The sequence below is a fragment of the Papio anubis genome, chromosome 17, assembly GCF_008728515.1.
Source record: "Papio anubis isolate 15944 chromosome 17, Panubis1.0, whole genome shotgun sequence".
Lineage (NCBI taxonomy): Eukaryota > Metazoa > Chordata > Mammalia > Primates > Cercopithecidae > Papio > Papio anubis.
Genome location: NC_044992.1, coordinates 9552687 through 9570468, shown reverse-complemented (window position 1 = coordinate 9570468; position 17782 = coordinate 9552687). Strand labels below are relative to the sequence as shown.

General features: G+C 47.8%; 1 protein-coding gene across 6 annotated transcripts in view; it reads left to right on the top strand.

Annotated features, from left to right (window-relative positions):
- The window catches only part of GAS7 (growth arrest specific 7), a 284928-nt gene that overhangs the window by 152192 nt on the left and 114954 nt on the right, over positions 1–17782 (top strand). Inside the window, exon 1 of one of the 6 annotated variants that reach the window (XM_003912340.5) lies at positions 7876–9313. The exons of 4 other annotated variants lie outside the window; for them this stretch is intronic. In XM_003912340.5, the coding sequence (XP_003912389.1) occupies positions 9311–9313 (3 nt within the window). In that variant the 5' untranslated portion in view covers positions 7876–9310. Of the gene's footprint in view, positions 1–7875; positions 9314–11499; positions 11721–17782 lie in introns of those variants that run through there. One more of the 6 variants, XM_031657377.1, reaches the window with a different exon arrangement.

The following is a 17782-nucleotide window of genomic DNA, read 5'->3' as shown; positions in this document are numbered from 1 at the left end:
TTCTCCTGTCTCAGCCTCCCGAGTAGCTGGGATTGCAGGTGCATGCCACCACACCCAGCTAATTTTTATATTTTTAGTAGAGACGGGGTTTCACCATATTGGCCAGGCTGGTCTTGAACGCCTGACTTCAGGCGATCCACCTGCCTTGGCCTCCCAAAATGCTGGGATTACAGGCGTGAGCTACTGCGCCCGGCTGATACTAGGAATCTTTTATGGGGTGGGACCCATAGAAATTTTATAAGGGTCCTAAGGCTCTACCATCTACCATGATGTCTACATCTACCATGATGTGTACAAGAAACTGGCTGCAGTCACCTCATGGGAGCCCTCTGCCCAACACAGCCCTTGGTCTGGAGCCAGCCATGGTCTGTGGCCTGTCCTTTCTTGTTCTCTTCTTTAATGGCCTCTTACCTAAAGATCTTGCTTCCCTTTGCGTCCTATGCTTATAGCTCCTTGTGTGCCTGTGATCCAAGTCTACACCCATCACTCTTCCATATTTCTCTTTCCAAGATAAATGAGACACACCCTCTGTGTATTCAGTGAGCATTTTCTTTGGCATCTCACTTGGACACTTTTTTTTTTTTTTGAGATGGAGTCTCACTCTGTTGCCCAGGCTGGAGTGCAGTGGCACGATCTTGGCTCACTGCAACCTCCCAGGTTCAAGTGATTCTCCTGTCTCAGCCTCCCAAGTAGCTAGGATTACAGGTGTCCACCACCACACCCGGCTAATTTTTTGTATTTTTAGTAGAGACAGGGTTTCACCGTGTTAGCCAGGCTGGTCTCGATCTCCTGACCTCGTGATCCACCCACCTCGACCTCCCAAAGTGCTGGGATTACAGGCGTGAGCCACCGCACCTGGCCGGACACTCTTAACTACAGCTGACCCTCAGACAATGGATTTGAACTGCACAGATCTACTTATACATGGATTCTTTCCAATTATTATATTGGAAAACATTTTTGGAGATTTGTGACCATGTGAAAAAAATGGAAGACAGACTACCTAGTCTAGAAATATCAAAAAAAATAAGAAAATGTTAGACATGCCGTGAATGCCTAAAATATATTTGATACTAGTTTATCATTTACTACCATAAAATACAAACAAATCTATAGAAAGTTAAAATTTTTAAAAATTTTACCGACACAAACATTCAGACTGTATATGGCACCATTCACATTTAAGCGAAATGTAAACAAAGGCAAAGATGTAGCAGTAATCATAACTGCATAAAACTAGCCATAGTGTATACTGTAGTAATTTTGTGGCCACTCCTCGTTGTTACTGCAGTGAGCTCAGGTGCTGAGAGTATCGGCTTAAAATGCCATGTGATGCTGATAAGCCCTGGATGAACAGGTCATCACTCCAGTAAATTGGGTATCGCAGTAAAATGTGAGCCCTCACTGTTCTATGTATTTTTCATCACGGTTAGTGCAATGCCATAAGCCTCGAATAACACCATGGGACCTATAGAGTATGCCACTAGTGATGCTGGAAACGTTCCCCAGAAGCAGAGAAAAGTCCTGACATTACAAGAAAAAGTTCAGTTGCTTGTCAGGTACCGTCGATTGAGGTCTGCAGCTGCGGTTGCCACCATTTCAAAGGATTCATCTTGTAAACGGATGATGTAAACTTATGGGATCAGTAAATACGGTACAGTACTATAGGTGTATTTTCCCTTTCTGATGGTTTAATTTATTATTTATTGATTTAGAGACAGTCTCACTCTGTTGCCCAGGCTGGAGTGCAGTGGAGTAATCTTGGCTTACTGCAGCCTCAACTTCCAGGGGTCAAGGATACTCTTGCCTCAGCCTGCCTAGTAGCTGGGTCTACAGGCGTGCGCCGTGCCAGGCTAATTTATTTTTATTTTTTATTTGTGTTTATTTTTGTAGAGATGGGGTCTCACTCACCAGACTGCCCAGGCTGGTCTCGAACTCCTGGGCTCAAGTGATCCTCCCACCTCAGCCTCCCAAGGTGTTGGGATTACAGGCGTGAGCTACTGTGCCCGGCCCCTTATGATTTTCTTAATGTTGTTTTTTTTCTCTAGCTTACTTTAGGAATAAAGTCTGTAATATGGATAACATGCAGAATACATGTTAATCAACTGTTTGGTTTATCGCTGAGGCTTCCAGTCAACAGTAGGCTGTTAGTAGTTAACTTTTGGGGGAGTCAAAAGTTATGTACAGATTTTCAACTGCATGGGGAGGTCGGGGTTAGCACCTCTAAAGCCCTGTGTTGTTCAAGGGTCAGCTGTACTTATTTCTTCTTGTATCCCCCCTCCTCATTTGGTTTCTGTGCCTGATTCTTAGAACTCACATGGTTTATTTCCCATGTAGTCCCCGAGTGTTGGGCACTAACCTGGTTAGAGGCAAAAAAGATGAAGACCTGGTTCTTGCCTTTGAGAGTCTTGGAGAGGGGCCCTGGGGGCTGTTGCATGCGCTAATGAAAGGCACAGGATAGGGAGGGATTGGGCCTGAGGCATGCTGGAGAAGAATTTCTTCCCCCATTGCTTAGGCAAGAGCAGGCCCCAAGGTTCAGTGCAAGGTCCTTTCTTTCTCTGTGAACTCCTAGGCAGCCTGTAGGATCTCACCACCATCTCTGAGCATGTGCCTCCTACTCCACGTGCCCAGGGCCATACTCACCCCTACTCCCCACCGAACACTTTGAACTTGGATCTATGGCCAGCAGACCAGCAGACTGTACTGCATGCCCTGCCTCCAACTCCACGTGCCCAGGGCCATACTCACCCCTACTCCCCACCGAACACTTTGAACTTGGATCTATGGCCAACAGACTCTACTGCATGCCCCCAAACGGGCTCTTACCATAGCCACATCTCTTCAAGTTACTGGTTCAAACTTCTGTCATTTCCTTCTGAATCAACTTTACTGTCTCTCATTTCCCTATGTCCCGTCCTTTATCAAACCTTATTCTGCTTCGTACATCATGTTCCTTGGGCTCCCGTCAAGCCCTTGTTTTTTATCCCTGCTGTGAGGCAAGTTCTTTATCTTTTGGGAAGCCTCCCTGGACCATCCCTGCCAAAAGTGACCTCGCCCTCCTCTGGATTCTGAAAGCTCTTATTGTCTGCCAGCTTATCGTATAGCATTTGGCACTATTGCAGACTCCTTTGTTACCTAGTCCTTTTTTTTGCCCATGTTTGTGACTTAGCTTCTGAATTTTAGGAGTCAGGTCCTACATATAATACCTGCCTGCATCCCACACAGGATGCGGGAAAGGGTAGTTAGTAACTGTTAGTTGATTGATCATGCGGACAGGAGGCCACGTATGGGAGACGGGGGTATCCCTGAGACCCTGTACCCTGGAGACTGCTTAGGCTGATGAATAATTTTTCTGTTCATGACTGTGAAGCCTTTACAAAAAGTGAGTCATCACGCTACCCAGATGTGCTTTCTTATTAATTATCTTTTTTTTTTTTGACGGGAGTCTCACTCTGTCACCCAGGCTGGAGTGCAGTGGCACAATCTCAGCTCACTGCAACCTCTGCCTCCCAGGTTCAAGAAATTCTACTGCCTCAGCTTCCCAAGTAGCTGGGACTCCAGGTGCATGCCACCATGCCCAGGTAATTTTCGTATTTTTAGTAGAGACAGGATTTCACAATATTGGCCAGGCTGGTTTGGAACTCCTGACCTCATGAGCCGCCCGCCTTGGCCTCCCAACGTGCTGGGATCACAGGCATGAGCCACCACCGCGCCCAGTCTATTAATTATCATTTTAAAGACAACCCAATTCATCCTATGGAGGACAAGGGCCTACAGCAAATAAGGCCTATTTTGGTTGACAGTTTTCAACTTGACTGAAACACAAAATAATAAGAGGGTTGGTCTCATCTGATGCCGTTGAACTCAGGAAAACTCAGCTTGGTGGACATGATCGTCCGTCCTTTTGCTTGGGGATCACGGATTCTCTGCTGTCTGCCATTCGTACGTGTGGCTCCATAGGCAGCAAGCTATCTGTTTGCAGAGGCCAGAAGGAGACACCAGTAGCGTGGTTTTCACAGCCAACGCTAATCACTAAGGATGGTTAATAAAGGAAAACCAAAGTGACTTTTGGATTTTGAGATGCTAGGATGGACCCAAGCCATAAACCCTTAGAATGTATTCGTGAGTCTTACATACTCTGAGAGATTACCTTTGGGGAATCCTAAAGAATTAAATGTCTGCAGGACTAGTGTGTTCTGCTGAGGTCAGGGTCAGAGCAGATCAGCCTCCTGGTTTGTAATGGCCCGGAAAGGTCCCTTGCCCTTGGCTGGGGGCCCTACTGGGATTTGCAATGACAGTGATTTCTGTGTGTTGCCTGGAGTGATGCACTGTTGCCTGTGATTGTATCTGTTCATCTGTGTGATGCAATGTCAAAGTGGTGTCGGGGACAGCTGTTAATGTTTAACAGTCTCAAAACTGTCCCCTCTTTGCTATTACAAAACTGAGGAGTCACAGGCTATGAAAGCTTTCATGGCCATTTTAATTCCGCTAACCTGAAAGGGCTGAAGGTGAAGGTCTTGGCCATCTAGGTTCAAATGAAGGTTTTTGTTTTTGTTTTTGTTTTGAGATAGTGTCTTTCTCTGTTACTGAGGCTGGAGTGCAACGGCGTGATCTCGGCTCACTGCAACCTCCGCCATCCGAGTTCATTCTTCTGTCTCAGCTTACCTAGTAGCTGGTATTATAGGTGCGCACCACCACGCCTGGCTAATTTTTGTATTTTTAGTAGAGATGGGGTTTCACCATGTTGGCCATGCTGGTCTCAAACTCCTGACCTCAGGTCATCCACCTGCCTCGGCCTCCCAAAGTGCTGGGATTACAGGCGTGAGCCACGGTGCCCAGCCTGCTTTTCCCTTCTTATGGGTGAGAGCCCATCTCCAAGAACAGAAAAGTACCTTGGTCCTGTCTATTTCTGTGGCATGCCTGACCTCAAAAACGAGTGTGTGGATTCATCACCCGGCCTCTCCTCCCACATTGCAGAGAGAAGATGCAAATAACTCAGCTTCCGGTGGGAGACTCCCCACCGCTGGATGTGATGCTCTCGCTTCCTTTTCATGGCTGGTTGGGGACCATTTTGCAAGTGTAGGCTTGAGCATTGCCTTTCTCTTGTTTTTATGATGGGTGAGAGGGGGGAGAGAGAAAGAAGGTGGAGGGGGATTCTATAGCCAGTTTCCTCCCTCTAGTTTCTCCCTCACATTTGACCTTCTTACACCCTGGTATCATGAGGATTTCAACCAACCACAGCCCTGATTGTGACTTCTCCCTGGCTCAGAATCCACTGGTGGTTTCTTCTCCTTTCTAGAATCGAAATTTCTTAGTTCTTGATGTCCTCATGGCGTCCCGTGATCTGACGCCATCCTTCGCTACTGTTTTTCTCACCTCCCATGCCTCTTAAACGCTAATGAATGGATCCACCTGCTTTCCCCCCACAACCCCTACCCACACGGTTTCTCTCTGACCTTGGCTCAGGCTGGCCCCATAGCCTAGAATATTGCCCCTGTGGGTTGTTCTTCCGACCCATCCTGCCCAGTCTCTCGCGGGAGCCTCCATTTTCCTCTGTTAAATGAGGACGATCCTAGAATTTTCCTTTTTGGTTTGTTAGAAGGATTAAGTGATAGGAAACATGTGAAGCGTAGAACAGCGCCTGGTCCAGAGTGAGTGTTCAGTACAAGATTCTCACAGTCGCTCCTGCAGCAGATTGAAACCCAGCAATTAGAGAGGGAGGGAGAGTCCCTCAAGCAGCCACATTGATAACTTTGAGAAGGAAGAGATGAGCCCTGCTGTCAGGCGTGGAAGAGAAAGGACCAGGAACGTGGGATGCAGACGCAGAAACGAATTGATATATCCAAGGGAGAGGCACCTTGTTACCCCCTCCAGGAGCCCAAGTGTGCCACGCCCCTAAATGGAAAAGCCCTCAATTGACATTAGAATGCTGGCTGTGTTCCCTCGGTCTCCCCAAGATCGAACACAAGATGAACCATGGTGAGTGAGTCCTGCTATAGGTGGCCAGCCTCATGGTTTTTTTTTTTCTTTTTTTTTTTTTTTGGAGACAGGGTCTCACTCTGTCGTCCAGGTAGGAGTGCAGTGGCACGATCTCAGCCCACTACAACCTCTGCCTCCCGGGTTCAAGTGATTCTCCTGCCTCAGCCTCCTGAGTAGCTGAGATTTACAGGTGCATGCCACCACACCCAGCTAATTCTTTGCATCTTTTAGAGATGGGTTTTCGCCATGTTGGCCAGGCTGGTCTCGAACTCCTGACCTCAGATGATCCACCTACCTCGGCCTCCCAAAGTGTTGGGATTACAGGCGTGAGCCACCTCGCCGGGCCCCAGCCTCGTCTTCTAGTTGGGCTTTCTGTTCACCATTGCCAAGAAGCTGGGGTGGCTTTCTTCTGGGTGTACGTGGAGAGCCTGAGGTGGTATATCTCATGATGTGGCTTATGGTTCACAGGGTCTTTTGAGCTAAACTATCTCTGTGGGTCTCAGGTTTGTTTTTTTTTTTTTTTTTTTTTTTTTAAATCGTGACAAAACATACATGACATGAAATCCACCATCTCCATCATTTTTAAATGTATAGTTCGGTGACTTTGTGTATACACACATGGTCATGCAGCCATCATCACCACCATTAATCTCCAGAACGCTTCCATCTTGTACCACTGACACTGTGGACCCATTAAACACTAATTCCTAACGTCCCCTGCCCACAACACCTGGTCACGTCCATTGTGCAACCTGTCACTATCTATTTGACTTCTCTAGGTGCCTCATAGAGGTGGAAGCAAATAGTATTTGTCCCTTTGTGTCTGGCTGTTGCGCTGAGCATAATGTCCGCAAGGTTCATCCACATGGTTGCATGTGTCAAAATTTCCTTCCAATTAGCCGGGCATGGTGGTGCACACCTGTAGTCCCAGCTACTTGGGAGGCTGAGGCAGGAGAATCGCTTGACCCCAGGAGGCGGAGGTTGCAGTGAGCCGAGATCGCGCCACTGCACTCCAGCTTGACAGAGTGAGACTTCGTCTCAAAAAAAAAAAAAAGAAAAACAAAAACAAAAAAACTGCCGTTCTTAAGGCTGAATAATATTCCATTGTGTTTATTTTACCATGACTTGGGTTGTTTCTACCTTCTGGCTCTTGTGAATAATGTTGCCATGAACAGGCAGCATGACCCTCCCTTCAGGACCCTGTTTCAGTTCTTTTTGGTATATACCTATTAATGGAATTGCTGGACCATATGGCAATTCTGTGTTAATTTTTTGAGGAATTAACACACTATTTTCCATAGGGACTGCACCATTTTACATTCCCACCAGCAGGGCACAAGGGTTCCAACAGTTCTCAATCCTTACTAGTACTTGTTCTTTTCTGTTTTGTTGATGTTTGTTTATTTGTTTGTTTTGGGACAGAGCCTTGCTCTGTTGCCCAGGCTGGAGTACAATGGCGTGATCCCAGCTCACTGCAACCTCTGCCTCCTGGGATTCTCCTGCCTCAGTCTCCCTAGTAGCTGGGACGACAGGCATGCCCCACCACGCCTGGCTAAGTTTTGTATTTTTAGTAGAGACAGGGTTTCACCATGTTGGCCGGGTTGGTCTCGAACTCCTGACCTCAAGTGATCCACCCGCCTTGGCCTCCCGCAGTGCTGGGATTGCAGGCGTGAGCCATTGTGCCGGGTCTTGTCTGGTTTTTTGAAGAAGCCGTCCTAATGGGTGTGAGCTGATATCTACTGTAGTTTTGATTTGCATTTCCCTGATGATTAGTGGTGTTGAGCGTCTTTTCATGTGCTTATTGGTCATTTTGATATCTTCTTTGGAGGAATGTCTTTTGCTCATTTTCTAAATTGAGCTGTTTGCTTTTTATTGTCCAGTCTAGACTTTTTTTTTTTTTTGGACCCAGGGTAACTGCAGTGCCTACCCTTTCAGCTACTGGTGGTAGTAACAGCAAAAATCCTAGCTTTCATTGCGCATTTACGTCATCCACTAGGTACAATGTTTCCACGGATGCCCCACCCCACCCCCTTTAATCTCTCACACAGTCTTTTGAGAAAGCTACTGTGATCATCTGCATTTTGCACTTGGAGAAATTGAAGCCGGAGCCATTGCCCAGGCTCTTGCAGCTAGTAAGCAATAAAACAACAGCTTAGCTCTGGTCTGACTCCATCCTTAGACGATAGTACTTATTTTCTTCCCCCACCCAAGGAGCTGGTATTGAAACCTCTTCATACATAAGTTTATCCATTTGCTTAATGGGGAACCCTCGGTCCTCAGGATCTTGGTTTCTCTAGAAAACCGTATTTAGTTCTAGATAAAGAATCAGTTCCTAAAACCCCAAAGGTTTGCGTCTGAAAGCAAACACAGAAATATGCGGCAGTTTGAGTGCTAAATCGTCAGCTGCTCCAGAAATCTTTCTAAACGGCATGATACGATAACGATCTATTCACCAAGGATCCAAGCCCCTGCCCACGCTCATTTAGTTGGTGGCTGCAGTATTGCTCTTGGAGTCCAATCCTTTCGCCACGTGTAAGTAATGACTTTGTGATCCTCGGGCCCGTTTCACTGGAGACCCCGCGTGACCCTGTCTTTGTTCGTTATCTGTCCAGGTTTGGTGGTAGCGAGAGCAGAGTTGAAGGCAAGAGACGTTCATCTCGCCCCTCTAGAAGCACCAGCTTTCCACACAGTGGTTCTTTGGAGGAACATTCTCCGTTCTTTTTATGTTGGCTTTTATCTGGCCTTGGGTTCACACAGCTGGGGCCGGGGCCAGGGCCAGAGCCGTGACTTAGGGTTGGGAAGAAGTTGGCCAAAACATTCCCCAGCAGGGCTTGGGCAGGCCCAGGAAGTCCCGCCTAAAACACAGTGAACAAAGCTACCCTTGTCCACAGGCCTGGGGGTGGGAGGCATCTGGTCAGTGACACAAGCTTGGCCATTGTTTGTTGTGACCTTAGCCAACGTTTTTTAGCTGAGAAAGGGGAAAAAGAGGGGGAGTGAAGAAAAAATAAAAAAAGAAGGTCTCCAGAAACGTTGCATCTGGAAAGTCCAGAACGAGTTGTTGATTTCCCAGCAAGCACTGGAGCGGATTTGGAAGGAACTGTGCAATGTAGTGGGTTCTTTGTGAAAGAACAGCAATGAGCAAAGCCACAGGAACCTCCTCTGGGGTGCCCAGAGCACTGGCCCTGGGCTAGCGACTTGCCTCAGCTTCATTTCCCTCAGAGGCTCCATGGAGAGGAAGCCGGCAGAGTCTTGGCTCTGTCTGAGGGCTTCAGCCTGAACCCAAGACTCTCCTCTGAGGTAGCAGCCCCCAGAGAAGACTAGCTGTTCTCTGATGGTAAGAATTGATTTTTCTTGCCTGCAGATGTATGCTCCAGTTTGCTTTTCTCTGCATGTTCCTAAAATGACTTCACCATAGTAAAGAGGCAGGTCTGAAAACTGAGATGTGGGGTCTCACTGCTGAGCTGTGGTGGTCTGGGGACCCGGTATGCTAGGTTGCACCTTTCACAGATCCAAGGAATGAGCAGGGAGAAAAAAAAAAAAAAAAAAAAAGACATGGGTCATTGTGTGAGAAATCAGGAAAAGCGGATGGAAGGAGGAGAAAGATTTATGAAGGATGTCTTGGAGAGAAAGGGAGTCTTGGCTCCCCTGGTTACCTGGGGAGCAGTTTTGTAGTTGGAGCTGTGGGATGGAGAAGCAGAGTGGCGACGTGATTTTAGTGGAGCCCAAACCTTGCTTCCTTCATGTAACTTTTTCCAAGTAAGAAACTTGGCTTCTGCCCACCTATCTGGCATTTACCCCATGGCCCAGTTCTAGCTGGGACACTACAAGGCAAAAGCCATTTGAGGACTGTAAAGCTTTATGAAGGGAAGGGGGAGCTCCTGCGGTCATGGCTCCCTAGCAGAAGTACCTGCCCAGTAATGCACTGTGCTTCCAGGCTTGGCTGAAACATCTTTCCAGTTTGGTGTGGAGGCTGCAACAGTGATGATGGAAACTCTTCCAGTACTTAGCGGTACAACAGCCTTGTTTCACAAGTCTTTCCATCCCCACAAGTTACGCATCCATCTTCTTTCTTTGCAAAGTAGGACCTCCAAGAGAGTGGTGATCACTCTCTTGAGGTTCTGTACAGCTGTGAGAAGTCCAGTTTGCATGGACAGGCTAGCCTGTGTCGGCACGTGGTCTCCCTCCAGGATGCGCTCTCCCACCTCCCTGGGCCAGTCAGCATCCCCGATCCTGGCATGACTTCCTGTTCCTACAGTGCCGGGGAAGGGAGATGGTGCTTGTTATCCAGGAGCGTCCTCTAACGGGTTAGTTGACCTAGGACAGTCCGCAGCAGCGCTTCTCAAAGGTTACCATGCATCTAAACCACCTGGGGATCTTTACAATGTAAGATCCGGTGCTGGGGCAGGGCCTAGGGCTCTGCATGAATAGATCCCAGAGGACTTCATGCTGCTGGTGCAGGGACCACACTTGGAGATTTGCTCCTGTGAGGAACCCAGACCAGTCACTCAAGTTCTGACCAAGGTGTGGCTGCCTTGGGTCTGATGGTAGAGCACTGAGAGTTTTGGCAGGCCTGTTTGTGGATTGTGGCTGGGTGCTTCATGGGGATGGAGGGATTAGCAGAGAAGAATACTGAAGGGCTTGCAAGGAGCTGGGAAGAGCCGAAGTCAAGCTCTTGGGAAAAGGGCATGTGGGGTGCAGAGGCTGTCGGTGGGCTGCCCCCAAGCTGAAGTGGACTGTGTGTTTGGGGTGTAATGTGAGCAGTCAGCCAGAAGTGCTAACTGCTAACAGGCCCAGAAAAATTCCACTGGAACCTGCCTTTGGTGCATCCGGGGTGATGCAGAGACAGAAGCCCAGGATTCCAGTTGCTAGGCAAATAGAGCTGAGACCACTCACGTGGCTCGGGGGAGTGACAGGGAAGAGGTGGACGCATCAGGACAGAACTCAGTGTGGTGAGAGGTGGGAGCACAGAATCCAGGGTGTGGTAAGGTGGGATCCTCGGTGTTTGGGGCACAGCCCACGTTTCAGGAACAGTCAGATGCCTCCTAGACATGATGTCCATGTCTACACTTGAATGTGACTTTTTTTCTCCTATTAAAATGGCATGTCCTTAAAACATATATACTAGTGCTGACATTTAAATTATTGGACCAGGCGCGGTGGCTCATGCCTGTAATCCCAGCACTTTGGGAGGCCAAGGCGGGCGGATCGCCTGAGGTCAGGAGTTTGAGACCAGCCTGGTCAACATGGTGAAACCCCGTCTCTACTAAAAACACAAAAATTAGCCGGGCGGGTGATGGGCGCCTATAATCCCAGCTACTTGGGAGGCTGAGAGAGGAGAATCGCTTGATCCTGGGGAGGCTTAGGTTGCAGTGAGCTGAGATCACATCACTGCATTCCAGCCTGGGTGACAGAGTGAGACTCTGTCTCCAAAAAAAAAGAAAAGAATTATTAACTATATATATATGAAAGCCCTTGGAGACCATCTGGTCCAACTTCCGTGTTTTAAGATGAAGAAATTGAGGCCTCCCAGCAGAGATGAAAGAGGTTGCTCAAGATCTTCCAGCAAGACTGCTGCAGCTTTGGGGCTGGTACTCCAGCCCCGATTCCCATCCTGTGTTCCTCGCACGGTGGCACAGAGCAGTGGTAGGTCTCACACCTCCACAGCAAGGCCGTTGGCTGTCACCGTTTGCCTGCTTTATATGCGCCAGCGGCAGCAGCTCCGGAAATGTTCGTCCAATCAGGTTGGTGAGAATTGCACCCCTTACTGAGACTTGGAAACAGTTCCAGCCCTTATTAGACTTCATTTCCTCCAGTGCTCAGGGTTCAGACCTCATCAGGAACCATCTCTCGGAGTCAGAAGTCTTTGATTAGAATCACTTGGAGCACAGGCCATAGGCACTGCAGTCCATGGAATGAGTCTCCGTAGTGGGGAAATGAACTGCTTCCATTTTCTTTTAGTGCTCACGGGCCACTCCAGCCAGCAACTAGCGGCCACAAAGCCCGGCCAGCTGGATCGCAGGTGCGGGCAGGCCATCAGAAGCACCTACCCTTATACCATAATGAGCTCCAGTCCGCCTTCCTTTACAACAGCACTAATTCCCCGAGGAAGCCCGCTTTTGCCCCCGGTGCATCTGCGGGCAGCAGCTGTGTCACTTGTGTTTGAAGTTTCTTTCTGGTGAGCAGGCTGCTTTCCATGAGATACAGAATCTGTTACTGATCGAGCTGCGGCTTTGGACTCCCTCCCTTGCTTCTGAACTTAGATCCATGTTGAATGCGATAGGATGCTTGGTGAATTCGGTTCTGGGGTTTTCCTCAGAAGTCTTAACAACTTTAGAAAGTGCCCAAAACAATGACATATAAGGCATTTTGGGGCTTTGCAACTTAATACTAAAGGAAGGCTAGGGAGGATATTACATAGTATTCCTCTCTCTCTCTCTCTCTCTCCCTCTCTCTCTGTCTCGGGTCCCTACCAAGTTTGGCAAAACTCTCTTATTCCCAGGCTTTTTCCGCTGCAAAGGGAAGTGGACCAGCGGTCCTGTAGAGGGACCCTCACCCTACCAGGAACTCCCTAAGGAGTGTGTTAGGGAGTTAATCCACAGAATATCCTTCAAAAGCGTTTTCTAGGTCAGGACAAGTGATACCATTATAAATATCAACAAGCATAGAACACCTAGGGTGTATTTCAAGATCGTTAATCTTTAGGACGAAGAGAGAAGTACTGAAGTCTATCCCAACTCCTTCCTTTGACAAATAGGGACTTTTCAGCATTCACTGGCCGTAACAGTGACCTGTGGCAAAGGGGAAGAGAATCCCAACTGTTCAGCCTCCCCGTACAGACCTGAGGTCATGTGCACTGTCGCATACCCTGATTTGGGCATGCATTTCATTTCCAATTTTTGCTACATCACTTCGCTTTGTTGGTGTCTCAGATAAGCGTTTCTTTCCCACTGATTCTAAGTCAGATTTGGTTGAGTAAATAAAAGGGTATCTAGACCAAAAGAGCTGGAGACCTCTTTCTCTTCAGAGCCCAGAAGTGTTTGGAGGGAAGCTTGCAGCAAGCAAAGCAATATTTTGTGAAGATTTGTGTCTTGTCAGGCCTCTGTCATCTCTTTTGTTTATGTGACTGCTGTTCTTGGAAGCTGAGCTGGACATTTAACTGCCTTGATATTTCCCTTGTGGTTTTAGGCTGTGTTACGAAAACCATCCCATGCATGGGTTATAGGACCACAGTGTTCGCGACTGGCAATCCCCCTGTTTTACAGATGAGGAAACAGAAGCCCGGAGAGGCTGAGATAATTGCACACATCACATCTCGCTGTCTGGGAACACAGCACCTTTGTGTGCCTAGGCCTGTGTGCTGTCTCCTAATGCTTTTGTCATCCTGAGTTGGGGGTAGGGTATCAGAATGGCCCACACTATTTTTATTCTGCTCGGGAAGGGGGAGGGGAAAGAAGCAACATTCCTCAACAGTTCATCAGGAAATGGAGAGTTTGAGTTAAATGTCTCTGTGAATCAAAAGCCGGTGAGCACCGTCATTCAGGTTTTCTGGCTTGGAAGCCGGAAGCTGGAACCGGCTACTGGGAGGAGACTACCTTGCCATTTAATAATTACATTTTTAATTGTACTGAAACATCAGGACCACAGAGACCTTGAAATGGAACAAAATGCAGGTTTTTTTTTTTTCCTGGGGTTCCCCAACCCCTCCAGGCTTCAAGGTGGGGAAGCAGTTCCTGCTTCCCTTACCATTTCTGGAGCTGTTCTCTCTATTTCAGGCGTGCTTGTGGGACGACGCCCCAGGTCCTCCACCCCAGATCCTGTGGTTCTAAAACACGGTCACAAGGCCTTTAGGTACCTGCTCCAAACCCCTCTATCAGAGGCCAGAAGAGTGACTCTGATATTTGGTGGCACAATCACGCTGGTCCGTTAATGCTGAGATTCTTCCAAACCATGCTGCAGAGTGGGCGTCTCTCAGATCCCCATCATGCCGTATGGTGCCGCTGGGGAGATGCCACCAACGAAAAGGACCAGCCATCTCAGATGCAAGAAACGTGCTCACATTCTGAGTTTTCCTCATTTCTTGCATTGTCTCCTCTGGAACCCTGTTAACTGGCCCTTCTGTCTTACACTGGGATAGCAGGTGCAACCGCCATAAAAATCTCATTCTCCAGAGTCAGAGGAGGAAGGGTCATGCAGGAACAGGGGTTCTGCAAGGCCCACATAGAAGGCGTTTCTTTTCTACCCTCTGCTGACCGCTTGATTCTCGGGTGTTTCAAGGCTGTGACATGGCTTCTGACCCAGGAGGGGCCATCCAACTCATCCTTGCGGTTTGCAGGATCATTTGCAAATCTTTTCATCAATCCTTGTCCCCCAGAGACTCCATATTTCCAGCCTGGCAAGTTTCCCTGTGCGGGTTGAAGGGTTGACTTCCTGTATCCTTGCTGCATGGACTGCGTTGTAATTATGTTCATCAAAATTCTTGGTTAACCAGATCACTCCATTTCTTTATAGGCTCAGAAAATACAGAGTCTATTGTTCTGTGTCCTCTCCCCGCTCAGTCTTCACAAGCATACCCTATGAACTGACTGGCCCTCAGGGATGTGCTGGGGGCTTGCAGGGTGGCTGCGACTCTTGCCAGACCTACCAGGAGCTGGATAGGTCTGGAGCGTCCCAAGTGGTTCAGCCTTCAGACCCACGGCTGGGAGAAAACTCCCACGGCCCTAATGTCCACCTCTTAGGGTGGGTGCCAGTGACAACCACAGTGTGAGGCTTCTTCTTGCCACTTCGTAGACAGAGGACAGTGATGATGTTGGTGGGGGGGAAGTAGCTAATGCAGATGAAGAAGAGTATGCCGGACACTCCATGGGGACTGGAGTTGCAACCTGGTTGGGGAGCCCAAGCAAGTCACTTTTGGATTCGTCCAAGGAGGCTGGTGGGGGTGGGCGTCTGATGTGAGCAAGTGGGGGATTCAAGCCAGCGAGATATAGATGATTGCCGCCACATCCATTGTCACCCCATTCATCGATCCTACCCCAAGTAGTGAGGCCCGAGGACACCTGGACAGTGCCAGGTTTGGAAGAGGCCTGAGGACGTTTGCATCTAAATGACTAAAGCCTCATTTGAGAAATTGCTTTTATGAATTCAAGGGGACAGCCCTGCTCACCAGGTGATTTCTAATAAGAAAGATTTGAGGCGACACGCAGAGGACTCTGGTAAAGCCTCCGACAAATTTTGCACATAGAAAACTGGAAGAAAGGAAGGCGACCCTCCTGGCTCTTTGGCTTCTTGCTAGTAAGAACTGCAGGTGTGCCTCATGCACCTGACCCCCTTTTCACACGGGTCCAACCACAGTGCCACAGGACACGGTCATGCTCAGGCCCAGGCCCCAAAATAGCCACATGCTCTTCTCTGTGTTTTGGCCTTGGGAACCCTTTGAGGGCTTACAAAGCCAAACAGGTGTTTCAAATGAGGTGTTTGGCAAGCCCGGGGTTCCTACTGATTTTTCCTTCAATCCACAAAGTGCTTTGGTCCCAACATATGTACCTGAATAGATTCCAGGAATCAGGATTCCCCACGGAAGCTGACTGCCCTCGGGGCCAATACAACCCGGTAGAGACAAGACTCAAAAGACTCAGCACCGGGCGCTTGGGTCTCCAAGGCCCCTTCCCTCTGTTGTGTTCCCTCTGGTTGAGAACCTGTCAGTTTCTAGAAGAAGACAAGAGTGGACCTGAGAAACAAGGACAGAGGATAGATGCCAACTGGGCAGGTCAGGTGGTACCTGATACCTGATATTTGGTAGGAGGGGTAGTAGGACATGGATGCTTCATTATGGGAATGGGAGGAAGGGCAGCGTTTTCTTTCCATCTCCCTCGGTGTTCTCATGATCTCAGTGTTCCTCCTGCCTCTTGATCTCTTCTAGTATATATTATTATTATCATTATTATTATTATTTTGAGATGGAGTCTCGCTCTGTCACCCGAGCTGGAGTGCAGTGGCATGATCTCAGCGCACTGCAGTCTCCACCTCCTGGGTTCAAGCAATTCTCCTGTCCCAGCCTCCCTGGTAGCTGGGATTACAGGCGCACGCCACCACGCCCAGCTAATTTTTATATTTTAGTAGAGATGGGGTTTCATCATGTTGGCCAGGCTGGTCTCGAACTCCGGACCTCAAGCAATCCACCCGCCTCGACCTCCCAAAGTGCTGGGATTATATGCATGAGCCACCGCGCCTGGCCTAGCATATTTTTTTAAATGGAGGGTTTTGTTTTGTTTTTTGAGACAGGGTCCCTGCTGCTCAGGCTGGAGAACAGGGTACAAATGTGGCTCACTGTGACCTCGAACTCCTGGGTTCAAGTAATCCTCTTGCCTCAGCTTCCCTAGTAGCTGGGACAAAAGGTGCGCACCACCACGTCTGGCTAATTTTTAAGTTTTTTGTGGCGATGGAGTTGCTGCGTTGCCCAGGTTGGTCGTGAACTCCTCTACCTTGGAATCCCAAAATGTTAGGATTATAGGCATGAGCCGCCGCTCCCAGCCCTTTTCTAGTAGTGTCTATATTTGAGACTCAGGTTATAATTTCATTTTTTTACAGTATATATCGAGAATAGCAACACGTATACATGATTGTGTAACTAGATTCATAATTACGTATGCGTTTCTGTAAGCTGCTTTCAGCGTACAGCCTGGATCCTTTTGTGCCGTGATGTCTTCATTCTTCACCTCTGTTTGTCTTGTTCTTTCAGGCAGTTGGAGCACATCCTTTACGTACGTTTACTAAGGAGGACATGAGTCCTTGTCTCTAGAAGAATGTGTTTCTGTTGCCTTCCCTCGTGAAAGACAGCTTGGCTACCAATAAAGGTCTTAGTATTTTTCTTATCATGCACCGGAGGCATCTTTTGAGATGTGGCTATAGAGAAGTTTGAGACCAGCCTTCTTTTTATTCTTGCACTGGTCTTCCCACATAAATGATTACAGGACTTTTATCCTTATCTTTGCTGTGTCAATATGTTGTTAGGATATGTCTGCTTGTTGGTCTTTTGAAATCCACTTTGCCTTGAACAGCGTAGGACCTCCCGTGCAACCCAGCTTGGGAACTTTCCTCTCCATCAACCTTTATTTATTCTTTCTTTTCTGTTAGAGCTTTTCTGCTGGTCTCCTCTTCAGGAACAACTCTGTATCCATATTTTGGTTTGCTGTTCTGTCCTCACATTTGCATTTTTCCCATTTCCTTTGCATTCTGGGGAAAAAGCAATTCTTGTTTGTTTTGTACATAACCAATTCACTTTGTTTTGCAGTACTAATTCTATGTTTTATTGCAACCAATGTGCATTTTCCTTCTGTTACAACCTTTCAAACTTCCCTATAATTTTTATCATTTCCTGTTCCTTTTTTATATCATTTTGGCTTTTTTTTTTTTTCAAACCAACTTGCCTTGTTTTGTTCTCTTACGAGTTTTTGCTCTTATATCATAGATGTTATTATATCTTCTTGCCCTTTGTTGAGGTTGCTGGATACTTTTCTGAGATGTTTCTTGTAGATATTATATGAGATCATGATGAAAAGTTTGTGTTTCTCTTGAGGCTTCTGGATGTTCTTCCTCAATCTATTTTCTGCAATAAAAGAAACAATACATATTATCTTGTCTCCCTCCTCCCCATTTGTGCAGCTTTAACAAAATACCTGAGACCAGATGATAGTGTATAAGGAACAGGAATGTATTTGTTTATTTGAGACAGTGTCTGACTCTGTTGGCTGGAGTGCAGTGACACAATCATAGCTTCCTTCCTTCCTTCCTTCCTTCCTTCCTTCCT